The 23,930-nt window shown below is 32.5% G+C and overlaps 1 protein-coding gene across 6 annotated transcripts in view; it reads left to right on the forward strand.

The window, feature by feature from the left end:
* Positions 1–23,930, forward strand: part of Sema3a (semaphorin 3A) — a 431,159-nt gene that overhangs the window by 365,252 nt on the left and 41,977 nt on the right. For all 6 annotated transcript variants that reach the window (XM_078040129.1, XM_078040128.1, XM_078040131.1 and 3 more), the window contains 4 exons: positions 16,923–17,065; positions 19,103–19,217; positions 19,309–19,378; positions 23,223–23,367. In XM_078040129.1, coding sequence (XP_077896255.1) covers positions 16,923–17,065; positions 19,103–19,217; positions 19,309–19,378; positions 23,223–23,367 — 473 coding nt within the window. The remainder of the gene's footprint in view (positions 1–16,922; positions 17,066–19,102; positions 19,218–19,308; positions 19,379–23,222; positions 23,368–23,930) is intronic.

The following is a 23,930-nucleotide window of genomic DNA, read 5'->3' on the forward strand; positions in this document are numbered from 1 at the left end:
CAACAAAATAAAATTACTTTGAAAATTATGCCATAAATTGTCTCCTTTTCTTGCTTGAATTTCCTTCCCCGTATAATTAGACATCTTCAAGAATCTAAACTATTATTGTCTCTTAAGAACAAAAGCCACAGAAACTGCTAATTATATTGCAGTTAAACATGTTTTTCTACTTTGAAGAGATTCTGAATTTCCGGTAATTTTGAGAACATTTTCTGGCCAGAGAATGATAGAAGTGCTGAACGTGTCTCTAGTGTTGTAATCAGGATAATTAAGTTCTATCTATAATAATACTCACGTTATTAAAATGTTGCCAAGGCCTGTGCCCAATAAAAATTGACCTAAATCTTTCCTGGTCCCTAAATCTATTATTTTATTTTAGGAATCAGGCCACATTCTTACTGCTACTACCCTTTTACTAGAACCCAAGAGCCTAATCAGGGCAACTCAGAGGACAACCTCCCCTGCCAATGTCACACTATTGAGGTGGAGCTATTAATATACCCTAGGAAATGGGCAGATATCAAAATTAACATTCCCCATTTCTCATAAAATTGACTTTACATTTTCACAGAGTAAAATATTTTTGTCATTGTGTATTCAGAAAATATTTTAACCAAGAAGTTTTATGATTTTATGATAATTATTTTTTCTTAATAAAATTGCTACTTGAATTCAAACATCCTAGTTTTGTCCTCTATAGATTCTGAATTTTAAAAAACAAATCAGAAATACAGGTATACACTTGTATTTTAGGACTTTAATAAAAGAAGAAAGTGTTTTAAAATTGATTTGCTTTTGTGTTGCTTAGTGGTTTTGTTTCCAAATTTTACTCCATCAATAAACTTAATTTTGAAGTATATATAAAATATATGAGCAAGAAACTTGTACAATTCCTTTAAGAAATGTTTCAGAGCATAGGCAAAGCTAGAGAAGATTTTCAAGTTATTCAAGTTATGTGGTGCTAGAACAATAACTGTATTGGACAAAAAAAAAGAAACTAGAAATGAATATATAAATATTCAAGTTCTAAATAATATTGTGAAATCAATTCCAATATTACAAGGGTGATTCTGTAATAGAAAATCTGTTAAATCAATTCATTACCTTAATATTTAAAAAATAAAATAAGCTTTCTCTTGTTCAAGGTTAAAAAATAAGATAAAATCAAATGATTTCTTCTGATCAGTTTAAATCATGTTAACCAGTAATAGAACAAAATATTCTCACATGATAAAGAAATAATTGAGTACCAAATAGTTACCAAGAAGAACATTACCAATTCAAGTAATATTATATCATTTGTTTAGACAAATATTTACATGAGATGCATCCTAAACTTATCCAGTTCTTATTTAAACATTACCAATGAGTGAGATATAACTGTGAATTTGAGAAAGTTGAAAGGAAGTACTACTATGTTTTTCTTCCTTTTCAGAGAGATTTAAATCATGCCTGTTCTATATCTACTTGGAATGTTGATTTTTTCTTTCTTCTTCTTTTTTCTTTTAAGCTCTCTGATTAAGCACTGAAACTTTTAAAATATAAATCACACACACTTAAATGAACTTGTTTCATCTCATTTAATAAAGCACAGTAAGCACACTGTCTAAAAATTTGATGAACTTTCTGGCAAAGGGAAGAAAAACGTGCTCTAATTTAAAATGAGGTAGTTTAGGAAATGCCTTGTTTCTTGAAACTCTACCAATTTTCCCTTTTAAGAGAAGGCTTTGGTGTGAGGTCATTGATTAACTAAAACCATATAAATTATTTGTTACTGGGAGCAACAATTTTTCTAAATAGAAAGTACTATTTTCTTCAAATATAGTAAAAGAAGTCTTGCTGACTTGGTTTTCTTCATTCAAGTTTAAAAGTTCAAAGTTATTTCTAATTGTATTTTATGAAAAATATTTTAATTATTTTTTGAATATAGACTTCATTGACAGCATGATTTTTTTTCAGAGAATATTTTTTTTTTTACTCATCTACTTTATAATGTCCCCTTCAGGTTGACAATAACCATATTGACAAAATATAGAAATATGAATATCTTTCCTCCAAACCTTTTCCATTCCATAGAAATTCTTTGGGAAAAACAACTGGCTTAAGTCTTTCATGTATTTATATGAACTCAAAATCAATATCAAGAGAGAGAGAGAGAGAGAGAGAGAGAGAGAGAGAGACCATTGAGAGATAAATAAATAAATTATTCTTCCTGGAGATTATTTACTGCATGAAATTCTATCTGATCTTCTCAAGTGACAAAAATAATCTTATTTAATCACACACCACTTTATACTTAGCATCACTCAAAAGCATAATAATAGAAATAATGGAAGGGCAGTTGAAAAGAACAACTGAGTATATTCACAGTATGAGTTTATTTATTGGAGATCTAATGCAAGGAAGCATCTATAAATATGGCAGTTTCCTATAGTTAAGATATAATAAATAACAAAAATTATAGAAATGTCTGCAAACATTGTAGTTTAGGTAAATTGATTAAATCTAAGGATATCAAAATATTTCTAACCCACAGTTAACATTACAAGACACAGACTTCTAAACCATTATACATAGTGCACTTGTAAATAACAAGATACCACATACCATTCCCATAATTTGCAATGGAAAAAGTCCCTCTAAAATATGGAGAATAAGGCACATCATTATATCATTTCTATTTTTAGATATCAACAAGTTCCCTTTTTTATAGCCAACCAGTCTCCTTAAAACCTATCTTGTGCTCAGCACTATGTTCCTGCAATTTAAGGTATTCACCATGATAGAAAAATGATCTTAAAGTGATATGACAGGTACAAATTCATCAATGAAACAATAAAACTAAAACATGACAGGCTTTATTTAAAAACAAACAAACAAACTTTATCACTGATTTCTTTCCAAAATAATTTTACCACCTATGGACAATTTCATTATGGAAATGTTCCTTTTTGAGGTCTGGGTTGTTAGCTCAATGGTAGGGCACATTCAAAACCCTGCATTTAATTCCCAGTACCAAATAACAGCAACAACAAAAGTTCCTGTTTACATAGAAGCTATTAAAGACCACAATATTTAAGTAGAAAGAACATTTTTGTTATCTAGACAGAAAACTAATTACAGATTGAGATTTTACCATACAAACTTGCATCTCTGAAAATCTCTAGTACTTATAAACAGGCTCAGTTATATTGTTTGAATTTTGCTGTAGTTTAAGACTGAACATAAATATAGGTATTGGAAAAATAAAGTAAATTACATCATCCACCACCAATGATAATAATTATATATGCACATTCATTTTCTTAATTTTATCTTATTCCATATATTTGCTTGAGTTCACCTTTGTTACAAACTAAAAAGAAAATATGTTACTTTTTTCCTCAGGAGACATAGAAATTTTTTCTAATAGTTTGAAATTAAAACTTTCAAATAAAGCAAAGATAAAATGACCTTACAGAAATATAGCTTTGTCCTTCACCTAGACTATACAAATTAATAATTTATTACAATGTATCATGTATCTATTCATTCACTCCTCTCCATTTACCAATCATTTTTTATGAAATTGAAGTAGTTTGAAACATTAGTACACCTTTTTCATAATGATTAACAATAATAAGCCTTCAATTATTTTGTTTTTTGAGTTAAAATTTACATATAATGAGGTGCCCAAACCTTAAGTATAATATACAAGGAGTTGTAACACAAACCCATATCAAAGAATGATTTGCTCAAGAAAGTTCTTGTGTACTCCTTATCAGTGGATCCCTTCACTCTGACTTCTGGATAAATCAGATGTGCTTTTGTTTCACAACAGATTTCTATTGCCTATTCTAGACGTTCACATAAATGCAACTATATGATAGTTACTCTTGTTCTAATGCTTTTGAAATTCATTTACATCATTACATGTATTAACAATTTGTTCTTGTTTTATTGCCAAATAGTGATCAATTGTATAGAAATACCACAGTGTGTTCCCTGTTCATCTATTGATAGTAATCTATGTTTAATAAGCTTGCTAAAATATTCTTGAAATTTTGTGTGAACAGCATTTCATGTCTTTTGATTAAATAGCTAGGAATGGAATGACTGAATCACAGAGCAGGTAAATATTTGTTTTTATAAAACACTGCTAGACAATAGTATATCCTCCACCCCAAAAAAATTATAAAGAAAAAGGTTGAATACTGGATTGGCATTAACATTGTTGAAGATTGATTAAGTCACTCGGTATCAATATGGAAGAATGTGGGAAGGTAAGACTGAGGAGAAAAACATAGTTATTTAGAAAGTGGAAAAATTTAAGGATCTAAATGAGGACATTAAGGACAAAGGTAGATATGGAAGATGTTTAAGAGGGAAATTAAAAATAAGCTTGATGATTGATAAGATGTTAATGACAAGAAAAAGTCAAGACTAATTCCAGGCTCCTGAGCTCCAAAACATTTGATGGCATTGAACAAGATGAATAATGTAAGAGAAGAAGATGGGAAGAAGATGGAGATAGTGAGTTATTTTTGAAAGAGATAACAAGCAACACTGCATCACAGACATGGTCAAGCATCAGTCAAAATTTTTGATTAGTCATAAAATAACTTGGAAATTATGGATCAGAATTAAAATAATCAAAAGTGTCTATGGGAAAGGGGAAGAAGCAACAATTCTATCATTACACAGTATTTTTTCAAATGAGTATCATATTTTTCAACTTTCTTATATTATTGTATTTAATCCCAAAATTATTTTACTACTTCATAGTGGTCATACATACCCATTCAATCACTCTTATACATAATGTAATTAAAAAGAATTTAAATAGTGCAAGAATAGTGATTCATGAATGTACTTCAGTTAACTAATTTGTTAACTAGTGAATACAGAGAAACACCTGTAAGTATTGTAGCATACCTAGTTTTGCCTGACTAACAGCTATTCAAGCCTCAGCATTAAGAGTAAAACTTAACCTCTTTTTGATTCTTTTAATCCTTGTGTCATTGTCTAAGGGTAGAGAACAATGTTGCTGCTGCTTTTCCTAATTTCTGAGTCTTTTTGATATTCTCTTCCATTATAGCCACCTGAGGTCAATCTTCTACTTCTGTTTTCAAAAAGGATGCTTGTTTTTGTTGACTTCACTGATACTCTTCCAAAATCATTTCTGATGAAAAGCACATGGTTGAATAATGCAAAAGAAGTATGTTAGTTAAGAATGCTTCATGTTTCACAATAACATATCATTGTAAGTCCATTTGTGTGAAATCTATGAGGTCATTTGATGAGACATATCCACATACTCACTTTAGGATGAGACCTTGAGACAAAGATACCAATGACACCTTCCCAGTTCCACATTTAGTAAGTGATGGAACTAACCTGGATACTCTGACAGTTCCTCTATGGCCATGCGGTTACGTTATCATCTCAGTGAAGGCAGTTCACAAATTGGAAACCAATTGTATAAAATAGTATCCTCTGAGTTCAAGTTAACAAGTATCTTTAAATATCCTAAATTCTAGAGAAGATTCAAAGAGGAATCGTATGCCCTGAGTCCAAGAACTTAAGAAGCACAGATGTGAGTCATTGTAAGGGATAATTTAGTCCAGCAGGTGTGACTCAATTGAAATGAAATATTATTGAAATGCAGAAGAATTTCCTCCTAAAGAATTTAAAGGAAGTATTTTGGCAAGATTATTGATAAGGATCTTGGTAGAGGGGTTTACATAAATATTTTAAAATGAATATTTAGGGAATCCAGAGTAATGAGACAAGGGGTTCAGGGGCAAGTTCAAAAAGATATAAGGCTAGAATTATATATTGAGTCCAGGGAGTAGAGATCTTGAAGGAGTCTGAATTGAAATGCACAGCCAATGGAAAACCATCAAATAACTAAGTCTATATTTAGAAATACACACTGTCGACATTGTGAAGTGTTGATGGGGAAGAAGAACAACTTGAAGTTGTGGTCTTAGAGAGAAAAGATGAATACTTTAGTAAAAAGAAGAGCTTATAAATAAGACAAAAGAATTAAGGAAAAAATATAGTCATATCAGAAAACAGTTGGTAAGAACTGTCATCAATTCTGAGATATGGGGGATAAAACTGGAAAGATGAAAGTGGAAAACTGTTTTCTGTCAATGACAGGGTCCATCAGAGAAATAAGGCAATTAATTTGATTTGACATTGAGAGTTGAAGGCATTGCACTGCCTAGTTATGTTTGTGATAACTTCATATGTTTATGCTCATGAGTCCTAGATCCCAAAGGCTTTTTTACTTCCTCTTTAATAATTTGCCTTCAGTTGAGGAATGTTGTGGACTTTTGCTTTGGATATGACCATTTGATTCAAATAGCCTTATTTTACGTGGGTAGAAAGCAGTAAACTTTTCCGCTAATTTTTTATTAATGTTAAGATCAAATTTCTTCATTAACCCCCTACACCAAATAAACAAATAGTGTATAAGTACATGCAACTTAGAGACACTGCAAAACCAGGTTTGCAGACACTTGACACAACTTAAGTACTAGAAAGAACTCAATCTTTGCTCTTGTCCTGGCTCTGCCAGTTACTAGTTTGTACTTTGAGCATTCTCTGCATCTTAATCTAAGAGTTTCTTTCAGATTGGGTGTGGATTAGAATAATGCATATAAAGCAAAACAAATTAGCACAATGAACAGTAGCCCTTAATTTCATTTACCTTTTGTATTTATCTTCTATTTTAATCAGTCCTTTTCTCCATCTTGATGTGATTCCTCTTGAACCTTTCTCGGGGTTAAACTGTTCCAAGGACTGTTCACAGTTTCCCAGCTAGCTAAACATCAAAAGTTTTTCCAGGCCTATTCCCTGGCAGCCAGAGATTTTTCTATTCCACAGCCAAAAATGATATGTCTACTCTGCTTAAGCTGTTGGCTGCGAATGTGAGATGACCTTATACTACATTCCTTGCATTCTTAATGTGCTGGAAGTTCTCATTCATGGTCTATTGATTCTTTGGGGCTTTTGTTTTCCCTTGTGTTATGGCAGAGCTGAAAGGGAAGAATCCATCCCTGTGGCTGCCATCCTGGTATGCTGGCCCTCATCTGGTGATGATTTTTCCCTGTTATCAATTTCCCAGACAGTTACTTTGTAAGTATTTTGAAGCCCGAGGCCTTGATGTTGGGTTCTAAGTAGCATTTTGACATTTTCATAATTTACAATTAGTCTTTGTTTTCCTCCGTTGTCTTTAACAGGTTTGCAACTTCCTAATCAGCAGGCATCTGATTCAACTTGCTTTCACTAGCAGTAAAAGTTTATGTTACCATTAACTTTTAAACATATATACTTTGTAGGCTGTTTCACCAAGTTTTATGAACAATGTTATAAAATAATAATGGTACTAATTTTGAAAGCCTATGCTATGTTGGAAATAGATGTAGATTATTTCCTAATTCTTCTAACACTTCTCAGAGATATGCACTTGCCGAGAGACAAGGAAATTGAGGTTAGTTGACATTAATTGATTTTTTTGGACATTACATATCTAGTGAGTGGGAGAAGCCTGTTTTCATCAATTTTCTCTGCGTTCTATCACAAAATAATTTTTAGATGCTCAGTGAAGGGACAGCTTGCCTCTTTGTTGTTTTTTCAAGGGTTTTCTAACACCACCAGTCATAATGTCAGTGGAATCACCTTTTAAGTGGGAAGATAATAAGAGTGTGTATTTTTATTTTGTGTACTATCCTAAAGCCTTCTTTTTACCTCATAGATGGTGTCACTATTGATTCAGAGAGATAGGTAATTTGGGGTTGTTGTTTTTTGACAGTAGAATTAATTTTCTCTTACTCTGCTCTGGAGCCTCTAACATGCTTTACAAGAGTGATGCATGATATGAAACTCTCTACACTTTGTGGCACTTGTGCAAGAGCGATTAAATCATTAATTCCATTCTCTTTTACAAATGACCTATGTATAATTTATGTCTTAAGAAACCAATACCTATCCTAACTTAAATTTATAGATATTCCAAAAGCTTTAATTAATCATTCTATAACTTTAATTCATTTTTAGAAAAAATATTTCTAATCCTTGTCCTGTAGGGGCTTATTGGTGGAAGGAATAGGTCCAGCCAAATGCGTTTGCTATAGTAGAGATTCAGATTGATTCTAATGCTGAGAGCAGCAAAATGTGTTCATTATTTAAATAAGCTTGAGCTGCCAAGTGAATCATAAAGGCAGCCTCGTGTCCTGTGCCAAGGTGTCATTTTCATTAAGTGTGAGATTGCACCTGAAGGACAGTTTAATTTGCAGCTGCTAAAAATATTTCAACAGAGTGGTACTGTTACAAGTGGCATGTGGTGCCAAACATGAATTTTGCAAGAAATGCCATCTGTGGGATGAGGTGTAGAAGAATGTCAAGGGGGTGGTAAAGGAGATAAAGGGGAAGAGAAAAGAATGATGTATTTACTCAGTGTTTAATGCCATTATCATGACTAAAGATTCCATGCTTCACATGATAGCATTGGACCAAGATTATTAAATGGGATTATTTGTTTAGCTTCCACCATGTGCTTAGGGCATTGCAAAAGTACCAGTGTCTGTAAAGACAAAGTCTCTTCCCCAAAGGCATACCATTTAAGTTATCCAGATGAGAGACTCCTTTCTAACTCTATTTACCTTTCATAGTGTTTACATTGCATTTTTATGCGGGCGAGATTAAAGTGCTTTGATCTTGTTTAAATGGATCTATCCTCTTTCTTTTGATGTTCAGCTTTTAATACACATCATCAACTTCCTGCTTCACATTGAAAGAAATCTTTTCAAATTGTGTGAGCTCACAGATTTTGTTAAACCATCATCATCTTGGATTTTGCAAACTTTACAGAGAACATTTCCATGTGGAAAGGGGTCTAAGGGTGTTATAGCTGTTTACATTATTAAAAGATCTATTTATTTGGGTCTGTTACTTTCAAGGACTTGGCCACATTAAAATAAAGAATTCATATCTGGAGACTGAAAAGGCATTTTCTTCTTCAGTACTTTATAGGACACAGATTAAAAAAAAAACTAACTGGTGGGTTTGGATTTTTCATTTCTGCTTCCCATTTGAGGGAATAACTGAGCATAGAAAAGTTTCCTTTGTGAACATCATGAACTTTCTTAGCTTTCTATGGAGAATTAATAAAGTAGGGCAACTGAATGAATTTTGGTAAACTTTTTCCATGGGGAGTTTTTGATGACAAGTTATTGAATTGCTTGTAGTTTCTCAGGATAATGGTAATCTCTGACTTCCAACATATGTGTTGTTTTTAGCTACATAAAATGGACATGTTTTCCGTTATTTTAATCCTATTGATGAAATCTAATTTTGAAAAATTGCAAAGAGAAAATTAATTTACCATATTAATTATATAATGTAAAAGGATAAGATCAAAGAAAAGCTTCTTCTAGCTTCAAAGGACATTCATGAACTTTTAGAAAACATTTTGAAAACTTGCTGTTGTGTTGTAACTTTTAGGAATACTTTAAATTTAAAGAAGCAACATCTAAGCATTTCTTTAACCAGGACCCTGAGTCTTTTTTAATCTATGAGGAGCATGACCTATCCAGAAAACTGTAATAAACCATACTTTAAAAAGCAAGAAAATGTGATTCTTTCTTTAAGAAAAACCTATGAATTTTACTTCTGGAGATTCATTCATTCATTCATATAATGATTCATTTATTTTGGAACTATATACTGTTTTTGAAACTATGCTTAAACTGGAAGGAAAAAATAGTGAGATTAGCTAACAAAAAGACAGGAAAAAACAAGTGATTAAAATAGAGTTTAATAGATTCTAATTGTAGTGTATGCACAGGTGCTGGTGAATGATTTGTATGCTGAAAGGCGATAGACGGAACAACATGGTTAGGGGAAGGTGAGGCTGGAAGCAGGGAAAACAGATTGAATATGCCAGGATAGAAAAGATGAAGTTATATATTTGGGTGTTGCAGTGGGAAAGATGAAAATAAGCTTGGGGGAAAACTGTTATATATAGATGCTGAAGAGGAGAGAGGAGAGGTATAGGATAGGTAGCTATCATAAGATAAGTATGAAAATGAGGAAAAAAATAAAAAGAATTGAATATTATCAAAGAAGAAGAAAGCTTTCTTTCAATACTGGAAACTTTCTTTTTAATATGGGAACAGAAACTTCTATTCAATTTTCAAACAATATTCTTATGAAAATAGTGGAGGAGGTATGTTCTAGAATGAAGGATTAAAGAAGGGAAACTGTAGTCAGTTCCACTGGAAAGATATGTCAGGGTTAGTTTGTGGATGACACTCATTGCCCTTAGTTTATTTTCTGTGGGGCTGACTGTGAATAATGAAACTGACAAGCTTTTCCATTTCCCTCTTGTGATAGAATATTTGGAGCCAAAATTGTGACCCAGCTCAAGTACATGCATTGATCAATGTGATATGTACTTTCAGCCTTATTACAGGCTCAGAGTAACATCAATCTTCTTGTCTTCTTTGCTTGCCTCAGCTAATTTATACTACTTTGTCATATCTATGACACCTGAAATTTGTTCTGGAAAATGCATGCTATAAATGCATATATTTTTATAGGAATGTATAAATGGCTTATACATGATACATGATACATGTTGAAGACCAGTTAGATTATTCTAAAAATAGTTATGTATAATAATAATAACATGAATTATGCTGTCAAAAAGAGAAAAAAGCTATGAAAACAATAACAGAAAAAAGTTTAGAGTGCAAAATGGACTACAGAAGAAGGAGAAAGTTTAAGGTAAAATAACAATTTACATATAGGCCTTAATGATGGCATTAATCAAAATGAGAAAGGTAGGAAAAGTGGGTTTGAAAGAAAAGTTGATGCGTTCCTTACTAAGGCATAATGAATTAAAGTTGCAGTGAATTATCTAGGAAAATAATTTAAACCATAATTTTGAAACGTAGAACGAGATACAGGAAGAACAAGAAGGTTATTTCACCATAATTGAGGCTGTGGAAGTGAACAAATTCTCACAGAGAAATAAAAATATAGGAAAATTAAGAATACAGAAATAATGGAAGGAACACTAGGAAATGGTTTCTTTTATAGGATTGGGAAGAAAAAACAAGTACCCAAAGAGAAATTGAGAAAGTTTAAGTTCAGAATCATGAAAGCCACACGAAGTCAGAAAAGCAATGAAAATTTCAGGACGACCTGAATATCTTATTATGCCGATTGCTGAAGACAAATAAGGAGGATGATTTGAAAGCTTCTCTTGCTTGTCAGTGAAATAGTAGTGAATGATGCAAAAGGCTAAGTAGTAAAGACACAGAGAGCATGTGGAATGTGGGGCCTGCCCCACGGTTCTGTGGTTTAGTGGATACAAGAAACTGCAAGGTGTCTGGGAACTTCTTTGTATTTTCCTTGTACAGAGTAAAGACATTGAAAAATTGGGAAAGACTGAAAATCCAGGAAATACCTATTTCCCTTTCTTTCTACAACTCCCCACTTGCTAATTTCTTCTCTTTTCTCGGGGCATAGGGTCCATTCTCTCTCTCTTTTTTTTCTAATCACTCTGTCAGCTCAATTTTAATGACTTCAGGTTTAGTTCTGAGCTCTTCTTATCCATGATCTATGGGGCAGTGTCACAGAGCTCTCCTGTTGGACATACTGAACTGAGCTCACTCAGTTCCCACTCTCCTATCTGCCTGCCCTTCCTCAGGTGTTCCCTGTCTCAGTGACTCTTCTCCAACAAATAGTTTGGATCAGAAGTTCCTTTATTTTCCATGGTTTTTGTTAGTACTCCATACATTCAGCAGGCTGTTGGTAAACATGCTTCATTAATTCTGCTCTCAAATGATCCCTGCCTCTGTCCCTTTATCTGTTCACTGACCCTAACACATCATTTCTCATTTGTGTGTCTCTCACAACCTTTAAATGGGTCTTCTTGCCTTTATTCTTGCCTCACTATAATTTTCCTGACTTACCCTGATAACTTACTAATGACTTACCCTGATTAGTAAGTTTAAAATAGTTCAGTATTTCCCTCCAGAGCCATTAGAACATTTCTGGAATCTTGCTTATGTGCTCCTTCTACCTGAGGCACCGGGTCATTGTACAGGTCTTGAAGTATATGACATATCTTCTAAGAAAAAAATCACTGATTTCTTCAAGACGAGATCAATTGCCCCTTCTATTTCTCACTGCATTATTTTCAAACTCATTATTTTCAATTTTTTTTTTTGCATGAAGTTTAAGAATTGGGCTTGGCATGGTGGTGCACGCCTGTAATTCCAGTGACTCAGGAGGCTGAGGCAGGAGGATCCCAGTTCAAAGCCAGCCTCAGTAACTCTTAGAGGCTCTATACAACTTAATGAGACCCTATCTCAAAATTAAAGAAAAAGAGAAAGAAAGAAGAGAGAGAGAGAGAGAGAGAGAGAGAGAGAGAGAGAGAGAGAGAGAGAGAGAGAGAAGGGCTAGGGATTTGACTCAGTGGTTAAGTGTCCCTGGGTTCAAGCCCCAATACCAAAACAAACAAACAAAATAAGAATTGGTATTTAATTGTTGGATTTTTTTTTTTTTTTTGCTGATAGTAATCAATATTAGGACAAAAAGCATTTCACCATATTATTCTGTAATTTTCCACAATCTAGAGCACAGAGTAGGAAATTAGCAAACATTGATTAGTGAAAATATAAATGGTAAGTGAATGCATGATAAATAAATTTATTTAAATATTGGATTGAGAGTACATAGATGTGAGTCTTAGAAAGGAGAACATTCTTCCATAGAAAACATAGAAAAGGAAGAAAAGAGAAATTTGTACTAACTATATGGCCTTCTTATCACTCCAACAAACAAGGCCATTTTTAGAGAGTAAAATAAGGGATGATACATTATAAGATTTGAAGAAAATCACGATTCTTTTAAACAGTCGCTGATAATAAATCTATATTGAGGCACTAAAAGCACATAGTTATTTGTTTAGCAATATGAGTTCTTATTTAGTTTAGGAAAAATAGTTTGATTTTATAGCAAATCCATTTAGTATAATTATATTGTTTTTCTTGTCCTTGCTTAGGAAGAGGAATAAAGCAGAGAAGAAAAGTTCTAGGGGTTTATAAAACAAGTACAGGGCAACTTCAGGAGTCCAAGAGTTGGGATCTTAGTGAGGACATTTGAAATGACTGATAGAATGTTCAGATTTAATGAAGAAGCGATTGACCAGTGAGGAAACTGGCTAAATGGATAGCATATGAGAAGACAAACCATAAGAAGGAAAGGAAAGGCAGAATGTGTAAGACTGAAGAAATGGAAAATGAGTAGTGATTAGAGGTTTCTGACTAAAAAGGAGATTTTCTAAATTGAAAATATTAGAAAATGAATGGCTCCTTTAAAGTTCTTAGGAGATGTACTAAAATAGAGTCTTTATTTTGAAATGGGAATGCATGTTTTTCCAAATCTAAGATATAACCCAAATTCCTAAATTGACAGTATTTTCTTTCTAATAATCTATTATTCTGCTAGAGCCTTTAAACAAGTCAGGATGGCACCTGGCATTTTGCCAGAGAAATGTTAGGGTCTGTAAACAAGTCAAGATGGCGCCTGGCAAAATGCCAGAGGGAGTGGTTTGTGAAGTAACTCGAGGGAGCCATTAAGTGTGGAGATTTCTTATTGGTTGACTGATGTATCTAGTTTATGTTAATTAAGATAAGCTGTGTGGAATGTATAAATACCGCTCCTGTCCTACAATAAACGGCTCCCACTCCTGCTGTATCAACGTACACAAGTTGTTCGTCACCCCCAGTTATTTTGCTGCAGTCGAACTGTGGCATTATCCCATATTAAAAATTTGGTTCTCATTTTTCACATATAATTTTATTTTGGGCTCTAGCCAATCCTAGGTGTGGGACTCTTGATAAAACCTCCTTGCCTATAGGATCAGATATGAAGGAAGGTTAGGATTGAAGGCTCTTCAACAATGAATGTGCCTGATAACTTGCTTGGATTATTTCTCACTACAGCTGACTCTTGTAAGATAATAATTACCATACAAATATTTGAGACAAAAAAAAAAAGATGCTTGGTTACCTTCTCCAATGCCCAAACATCAAGTTATAAAAATATAACATCGATACATGTAGTATGTTGCTTTCTTTGTTGTTCGTTTTTTGTTTCTGACATTACTTTTGTTAGATTGTACATTCCTGAGAATCAGAAATATGTACATTTTTCATTTATTTTCTCTACAGTGTCTTGTGCACATTTGCCATCTAATCAAAGGTAGTTGGATTTAATTACTTGGAATTCTCTTTTATTTAAGTACTTGCATGAACAACTACCCCAATTTGGGAGGTCACCTTAGAACACCTTTCTTCTCCATTGCTCCAGTAGTAAAGTTGAAGAATGTATGATTTCTCAGTCTAAAGCTGCATTGTAATGAGATTCCCAAGTTTAACATAAGATGGAGGCTTCTTTCAGTATCATCACAATGAAAATAATACATCTGTTAACATTTTACACAGTTGTTTTATATAACTTAATTTTAAAATATTTGATTTTATATGAACTATTTATGACAGACAGGGTTAGTAGAACCCAATTTGAAATAAAACCATTTTGAAGTCAGCCATCTGAGAGGGAAGAGGCTTTCCCAAGTTCACAAATGTGATGTGACTGAGCTGAGTTCTTGCATGAATAGGTTTATGGTGGAAATGTGTACAGACACTTTTGCATTACACATGTTCATGCACTTGTATGCATAAATGTATAAGATGTGTACACATGCACATATGCATTTCTAGGAGATTAACTTCATCAATGCAGTACTAATTCTTTGTTTTATGTCTAGGATCCCTACTATGTCTCTTAATTATTCTTCTTACCATTTCATATGAGACAAATATGTATACATAAATGTATGTATATATATATGAACAAGTCTACATTTTTTAAAAACTATGCTTCAGAGTAATTATTAAGAATCAAGCTTTGTTTTATGCATCTTTAAAATTTCTGGTACTGATTCTACTTTAAAATCATTATTTGGTTATTCTTGTTCACTGGCCCACTGAATTTTCAATATGAGTAGGTAATCTTTCATATGTTTTATATTACTTACAGAGTCTGAATAATTTTCCTGAAAAGGAGTGAAATTTAGCCCTGTGAAATATATTCAGTGCATTGTCCCAGAGAAAACATTAAAAGGAGGTTATAAGCATAGAACACATGATAGAGATGATTATTCGCAGGTGAAGATCAGGATTGAATATCTTGACTGTACATGGATAAAACTAGTTTAGGGATTCTGATCTCTTTCCTGGTCTCTTAAGAATGGTGCTGACCCGTGTGTGTATATATTTCATTGTTACCTTAATAATGTAATACACCATGGAGTAAAGGTAGATTATTGTATGAATTTAAATGTCTGCAATGTCCTAAGTGCTTTCAGCTTTTTAGCACATTGCATGGTAAAGTCCTGAAGCCATTTCATATTTTTATATAGTCTTCTGAGTCACAACCATATCAACCCAGTTATTTACAAAGTATTTTTTGAAGTGGGGTTCTGAACATCACGGATGTATGTTCTCACTAGTATAAGCAGACATATGTTTTTATGTTGTAGTTGTTGCTATTTTTTTCTTCTTCCCCTTCTTTCTTTTCCTTTTCCCTTTCTTCTGCTTCTTCTGCTTCTTTCTCTTTTCCTCTTCTATTTCCTCCTTGCACAGGTATTTATTGACTTCTCACTGTGTTTAAACTCTGCATTTAAACACCTTGTCAAAATATGCTAAGTCTTGCACTCAGAATTTTTATTCCATTGAGATGGTAAGGGCGATATGCAACTAACAAATGAGGATTTGATAGATGAATGGAGAGAAAGAGACATTGCATCAGATGTTGAACAGTGTTAGGGGAAAAACATCATGCAAGAAAAAAAAATAGAGAATGACCAGGAGCAAGGATTTCATTGCTTTTGATGGAGTAGTCAATAAAGTCATTTAACGTAACATTTTATCAAAGACCTGAGTAAAAATAAGAATCCAACCCTGGTGTATGGGGGCAAAGGGTTACACAGGGAAGCTGACTCTGGGGCAAGACCAAAGGAGTCCTTTCTTAATAAGTTTGAGGACCAGGAAGGGGATATTGCTCTATAGGAGTTACATAGGAAGGAGGAGTAAGTAGGAGAAAAGGTGTGACAGGTAACATGGATAAGAGTATAATATTGTCGTTGGGAGGAGTTTACATTTTATTATAAGTGAATTGGAAAGATAATGGAGGCTGGGGGAAGGAAGTGACCTGTCAGAGTATCATTGGCTGTCATATGGAGAAAGACATGGAGGTTGGTAAGGTAGAAAGAGAGACTAGTTAGAAATCTATTTTAAACAAGATTTACAATAATGATTCAGAAAAGGATGGTCAAAGATTGTTATGAATGAGAATAATAGTGATAGAATACAGGCGAGCAAGAGAAGACGCAAGAGTGAAGCCAAGGTTTTGGGCCTGAGTATCTATTATAATGACATTGTCATTTATTGTATAGAACTCACCTTTCTCTTCCCACCCATGCTTTGCTGGAATCAGGAACACACCAATTAATAGTTATTGTCTGCCTGAAAGGGAGACTAGAAATGGTAATACCACTTAAAATCTGCAAAGTGTTTGAATATCCAGTAATTCATTTGCATTGCATATGGTCACATGGATGATTTGTATATCTACTTCTAACCTAAACAAAATGAATTTAAATTTTCTGGAAATATGATGTGATTTGTAATATACATTGGAATGCATAAAGAACAGTTCTCATGTACTGAAAATTGAGCTAAGGAAATATTAATTTCTTGAACTATATAAAAAGGGGTTTAAGAGACAGTGAAATGGACTTAATCATATTCTTATTAAACTGTGAATTAATACATCTGCTGTAATTTGTCTCTCAGATCCAAGGTTCATCAGTGCTCACCTCATCCCAGAGAGTGACAACCCTGAAGATGACAAAGTATATTTTTTTTTCCGTGAAAATGCGATAGATGGAGAACATTCTGGAAAAGCTACCCATGCTAGAATAGGTCAGATATGCAAGGTGAGGTAAAGAAAAACTGAAGAATTGTGATGTTCTACTCATGTTTTATTTCTTTTTATTTCTCATCCTTTTCATTGCAAATTCAATGGAAAAATGTCACTAAAATGTGTCTCAGTACAAGAAATATTTAAATGGTAGAAAGTGATTACAAATGCATTCTAGTTGCTTTTGAGTAACTCTTCACAATCACAAATATGCAAGTAAAGATGGTGAGGTAACTGGCGTTATTTCACAATTAGACTAAGTGATCTTGGTTTGAAGTTCTGAAGATGTAAAATATTTTCATAGATATAGAGATATAAATTATATCTAGGAAAAATTTGGTATTTTCATATTACATTAAAAAGTTAGATATACAGAATAAAATTGCTCATTAAATGCTGATGAGTTAATTAGTACCAGCAATTAGAAGACATGATAACAGTACTATTCTTTTCCTCTACAGAGTATAGGGTGAAAAAAATGTGGAAAAAAAGTTAGCACATATTAAAGCATCTTTCAAAAAGAAAATCACAAAAACAGATCCAAGGAATTTTCAAATTGAATTCTTCCTTTTTTAAGGAAAAATAACAAAACATTTGAAATATTATTTGTGGTCTCTCTTTTATCCCAAAATAATCTAATTCTTTGTCTCTGAAATGTTCAATTACTGGAAAATTAAACGTTTTTAACTCTCTGGGAATATATAAACAAGATATTATATATGAGACTCATTTCTCCACAAAATATAGATCATTTTTAAAGTATTATTACAAGGGTTAAAAAATATGGTTAAGAAAATCATATAAACAAAAGTTAAATCAATGCACTATTTTGGAAGAAACCTATATGTTCCTTCAATGTTTGCACATAAATATTCTTTTAAAAGACTATAGTTAATATATAACATTGTAATAGAATTTATTGCTACATTTAGGTTAAAACTCAGTTTTATTTACAGTGAGAGTACACTTTCAAAATATTTTCTCAGGAATGAGTTTCCTTTATTAAAGTTTATGCAAATATTTTCTCAGTGTGTTATTTGTAAAGTATAAATTCTTTCAATATCTAAAGCTTTGAAAGTAGTTGATGCTAGCTTCTTTTATTGGGGAATATATTTTCAGTATAGATTATGAGGCATGGATTTATCATTCATTCAGTAAATATTCATTGTGTGCCTATTGTATACCAAGTATTGGCTGTAAACCAGTATTAAAAACAAACAAACAAACAAAAAAAAACATACACACAGTAATTAGGAACAAGAGACATCAGTAAAACAAAACAAACACAACAGTAAATAAATGTTCTTCCATGGCCTAGTGGTAACAGCATGGGAAAAGTGAAGTGACTTTAAAGATCAATTGTTTTGTAATCTCAAAAAAATTGAATGTATCCTAGTGACTCGGGACACTGGGACAGGAGGACTGTTAGTTCAAAGCCAGTCTCAGCAAAAGGGAGGCACTACACAACTCATTGAGACCCTGACTATATAAAATACAAAACAAAGCTGGGAATGTGGCTCAGTGAACAAGTGGCCCTGAGTTCAATCTCCAGTACAAAAAAAAAAAAAAAAAAGAATGTATTTTTCATGTAAGATATGATGCTGTAAAATATGTACATATTGTAGATAGATAAATTAAGCAAATTAACATGTGTATTTCCTCACATATTAAGAATTCTTTGTAGTGAGAATGCTTATAATCCACTTTCTTAACAATTTTAAAGAATATAGTAGATTTTTATTTTCTACTATCACCATTGGACATTTATTGTGAGAAGTTCCTTGAATAAAATTTGAGTCAATGATTTGACTAATGATATAATAAAAAATAAAAAATGATATTTACTTGTGTCTGGTCATTTACAATGCTTATGGAAATTTTGAAAAATGAGGAATTAAGAACTCCCTTGGTTGCATAAAGAACTGTTTTTTGTTCTTCTGTTTTTTTAAGAAAGACGACGAAGTTTTGTATCGGTCTTAATATACAAAAAAATAAATATTTCAAATTAATGTTTGCATGCACAGGAACTAAAACTGGCTATTTCTCCTTTTAGAATGACTTTGGAGGACACAGAAGTCTTGTGAATAAATGGACAACATTCCTTAAAGCTCGGCTGATTTGCTCAGTGCCAGGCCCAAATGGCATAGACACCCATTTTGATGAACTGCGTAAGTGGTTGGTGTTCACGCAGAGGACATTTGTTCAGTCTTTTCCATAACTGTAAAAAATGCAACTTTCCCCAATTTTGTTTTCAAACAGAGGATGTATTCCTAATGAACTCTAAAGATCCTAAAAACCCAATTGTATATGGAGTGTTTACAACATCCAGGTAAATAACTTTTATTTCCATTTTATGCAAGAAACCTCTTGTCCTTTAATTTTTTTGAGTGTCTTTAACTATTGAAAATATAATTTTTCAAAGAACCATGTTACTTTAATCTTTTGAGCTACATTCTTGAGTAGCTTAAATAAGTTATGACCAAAGTAATTGTTTTTAAAATCGAGTTTTAGTAAAGAATATCATCATAGTAAATAGAATGGTAAAACAGTTTGAAAAGTTTGTTTTGTATCCAAGGTTCATCTTTGAGTTTAAACATTTGAATGAAGTCTAGACTATTATCAAAATGATATCTGATTTTATGAAAGTATTTGGAGCAATATAAACTTAGGGTAAAGAAACTTAATTTATAACTTATGAATTATATGTATACATATAGCTTAATTTAGTACTTATATATTTATAAATTAGTATATACTTAAAATCTCTGTCTTAGTCTCTTTAATCAATTGCTAAATAAATTAGGTAAAAGAAAAGCTCAGATATTCTTTGGTACCAGCAATTCCACTGAGATGAGAGTCATTTCTCTGATCAGATGGTTGGCATGAAAATCTGAGAGGAAAACACATCTAGAAATGCCAATGTATCCATGGTCCTTTGGTTACCCTCTTCTCCACCTATCTAGTCTTCACTATATTTTTCTGTATATCTCTGGAATTAAAGCAAGAATTTATAGGTTTAGGAAAAACTGAACAAATGAAACTACTAAATTGCTCTTGTGTACTTTTAAAAAGCATTAATAAAACTTCAGTTATTTATACTTTAAAGTTTTAGTAGTCTTGGGGCTGGGGTTGTGGCTCAGCAGTAGAGTACTCGCCTAGCACATGCGAAGCCTTGGGTTTGATCCTCAGCACATAAAAATAAATAAATAAAATAAAGATATTGTGTCAACTACAACTAAAAAAATACTTTAAAAAAAGTTTTAGTAGTCTCTCTCTCTCTCTCTCAGTCTACTTAATTTGTTATTGGCAACCCTGTAATACATTTTTAAAAAAATAATCCTATAATAAGTTCTAATGAGATCAAACAACAAAACCTGAACACTAAATTAGTACTGGGTTTAAACCTATGTTCTATTTTATATACAATATAAAATTCAGTCTTCATTTCCTTCATTTCCCCCTTCTCCTTTCACTTCTACTCCACCTTTCAGTTCTTTCTGTCCTCCCTCCTTCTGCTTTCTTTCCCTTCCCACAATTTCTCTTCTCCCAATTTTTCATCTTTCTTTCCTGAGGCTCTTGCTGTCAATTGAGCAACAATTATCTCTCCATCATTATATCAGTATAAATTTCACATCACCGGGTGTTGTTGCAAGAATTCATATATATTTATATAAATACAAATATGAATAAATATTGGCATATTGGTGAAATATTTCAAAGAAAAATAATTCAAATCTATAGTCGGAAAAAGCTCTGTTAGTCATTGTGATAGCATGAAAGAAAGATTAACTGCAATGTCCAATACTAGTTTATTCTGCAAATATTAAAGCTGTCACACAGCTTGGATGCATTTACTTAATTTTAAACATTAATATGTCCAAATGAAGAAACCTACTTTACTAAATTTATATATAAGCTTCTGTACCAACATATTTCTTCCCTTTGATGTAAAAACAATACAAAAGAAGTGAAGATTGTAGGAGGCTCAAGTCAACCAAAAATTAATCCCTTTTTTCTGCTTCCTCACTGCTTAGTACAGTAGTTCTCAGACATAATGTGTTAGAATCAACTGAAGAATTTGTTAAAATTTGGGTTGCTATTTTTTGTGACCAATTAAGTAATGAATTTAAATAGAAAAAAAAATAAACGACAAATAGTTAAAATTGAGAATGCCAGCCCCATTCCCAAAGTTCCTGAGTCAGGAGGAATGAGATGGAGGATCCTAAGAATTTACATTTCTGACAAGTTCCCAGGTGATGCCTGTGTTGTTGGTCTAGGGACCTCACTTTGCCAGTAGCTTAATGAGTGATAGAATTTCACCTCTCTATTTCAATGAGGTAGATATTTGTTTGTGAGTATGTCTTGATAGCTGAAAATCATATCCATCAAATCTTTCAATGCTGACTGATTACATGAATAAATAAGCAAAACATGTAGCAATGGAAAAGGGATGTACACAATAAACTACATTACCAACTGTGATGCATCACATGTGTTAATTTGCTATTTATTCTATCACAAAAACATTAAATTTTATATATACTTATTGACGTTTACCCTGAATAAAGTGCCATGTGGTAAGTAATTGACATTGCAGGAAAGGAACCAGCCAATCCCTTCCCTCATGAAGCTTGCAGTTTCCAAAAATAAATTGGTAGGAACACAAGGTTTGCATTAGTCTGATTTATATGTCATTTTCTGTGAGGTGAGACCAACTAAAAGATAAGTATTTTTTATTGTAAAAGTGTACGACTATATAATATGTTTGTGTAAATACATTCTGCAAGTCATATTTATATAAGCAAAATAAAATGGAAAATTGTGGCAGCTCAGTGACCAATCTCCATTTTACTTCAATTACATGATTTTGTTCAGTAAAATGATGAAAATAATTGTTTAATGCTTGGCTTTAACTTGGGAAAAATAACTACTACTTAAAACTACTTTCTCTGTTGGAAATAGATTATTTTAAATGTTTTCAAAAATATAAAACTATGTTATTAGATCTAATAGCTTTTGGTTTGGGGTATAAAAAACACTATAATGTAAACCAGGTTTGGTTGTTCATGCCTGTTATCCCTGCTACTGAGGAGATTAAAATAGGAGGATCACAAGTTCAAAGTCAACCTGGGAAACTTAGTGATACTCAGTCTCAAAGAAAAAGAAAAAGGAAAAAAAATGCATAGCATGTGCATTTTTTCATTTTATATATATATATACATACATACATATACACACACAAATACACACATATATATAATACATCAATACATATTTAAAAGAAAATATATTATATATATTTACATATATATAAGACAAATAATTTACCATTGACTATTCATTTATGCACTAGTTCCAACTTATAAATTCTTTTTTTTCTTTTTCAATTTGTTCTAATTAGTTATACATGACAGTAGAATGCATTTTGATACACTGTACACAAATGAAGCACAACTTCTCCTTCCTCTGGCTGAACATGGTGCAGAATAACAGCAGTAGTGTAATCATACATGAATATAGGGTAATAACATCCGTCTCAGTCCAAGTCCTTCCCATCACTCCCCTTCTCTCACTCTCCTCTGCACAATCCAAAGTCCCTTCAATCTCCATTCTTACCCCATATGGATCATCATCCACTTAAAGAAAACATTTGGTCTTTGGTTCTTTGAGTTTGGCTTATTTCACTTAGCATGATATTCTCTAGCTCCATCCATTTACCTGCAAATGCCATAATTTAATTCCTCTTTAAGGCTGAGTAAATTCTTAAAAATTCTTGCTTGTTTAAAAGTTTTCTGGTTCCAGTAATGGTGCTCGAGGGTTAAATATGTTGTAAATTTTTATTTCCAATGACATTAAAGTTAAATACTCTTTTAGAACAGATTTTCTCTATATTTTTTTCTAAGTTAATAGTCTGTTTGATATGAATGCATATATTCTGTGAATACTAAAAAATGGTTTCATTGTGCTATTTTTGAGAAATCATAATTTGTTCTCTTGCGCATTGTTAAAATACATTTGTGTGATTAAAATATTCTTAACATATTATTGCTAAAAATTTATATTCAAGTTTAGATAATATCTGAAATTTAGTAACTCATTCTCAAATTCACATGCCTTTTATAAGGATGAACATCAGTTTTTATTCTCTTTTTTGTTGTTGTTGTTGTTTTCAGTAACATCTTCAAGGGATCAGCAGTATGTATGTACAGCATGAGCGATGTGAGAAGGGTGTTCCTTGGTCCATATGCTCACAGGGATGGTCCCAACTACCAGTGGGTGCCCTATCAAGGAAGAGTTCCCTACCCGCGGCCAGGAACTGTAAGTGGCTTCAATTTTTTAACATGTGAAATGAGTTTATTTCTGCCAAAGGTAAAAAACAAATGCAGCTACAAACAAACACCAAGTACAGATAATATAGAACAAAGATTCAAAGATTAAAAATGAAAGCATGGGCAGGATTTTGTGTGATTCCAGTAGAATTCTACATTCATTGCAGATGTCAATATTAAATTCAGTGCTTACCATTTAATACCCATAATTTGTTTTGTTCTGTTTTTGGTCCTGAAGATTAAACACAGGGGCACTCTATCACTGAGCTACATCCCCAGCCCTTTTAATTTGAACTTTTGAAAAATAGAAACATATTGTGTTCTCTCTCTCTCTCTCTCTCTCAATGGGATACAGTGGAAATGACCTTCATGGAGGGTTGAAACTAATAGGATATATTTGATCTTAAATGTCAGATTGTAGGAAAGTCACGGCTTATATATTATATTGGATAAAAAGTATTATAACAATATTATCATTTCATGAGACTGGACAAAGTAGATAAAGAATATATTTCAAAGAAAATACATCAAAAAAGAGCAGGGCTAAACATC

This window comes from Ictidomys tridecemlineatus, chromosome 2 (assembly GCF_052094955.1).
Source record: "Ictidomys tridecemlineatus isolate mIctTri1 chromosome 2, mIctTri1.hap1, whole genome shotgun sequence".
In the NCBI taxonomy this organism is placed as follows: domain Eukaryota; kingdom Metazoa; phylum Chordata; class Mammalia; order Rodentia; family Sciuridae; genus Ictidomys; species Ictidomys tridecemlineatus.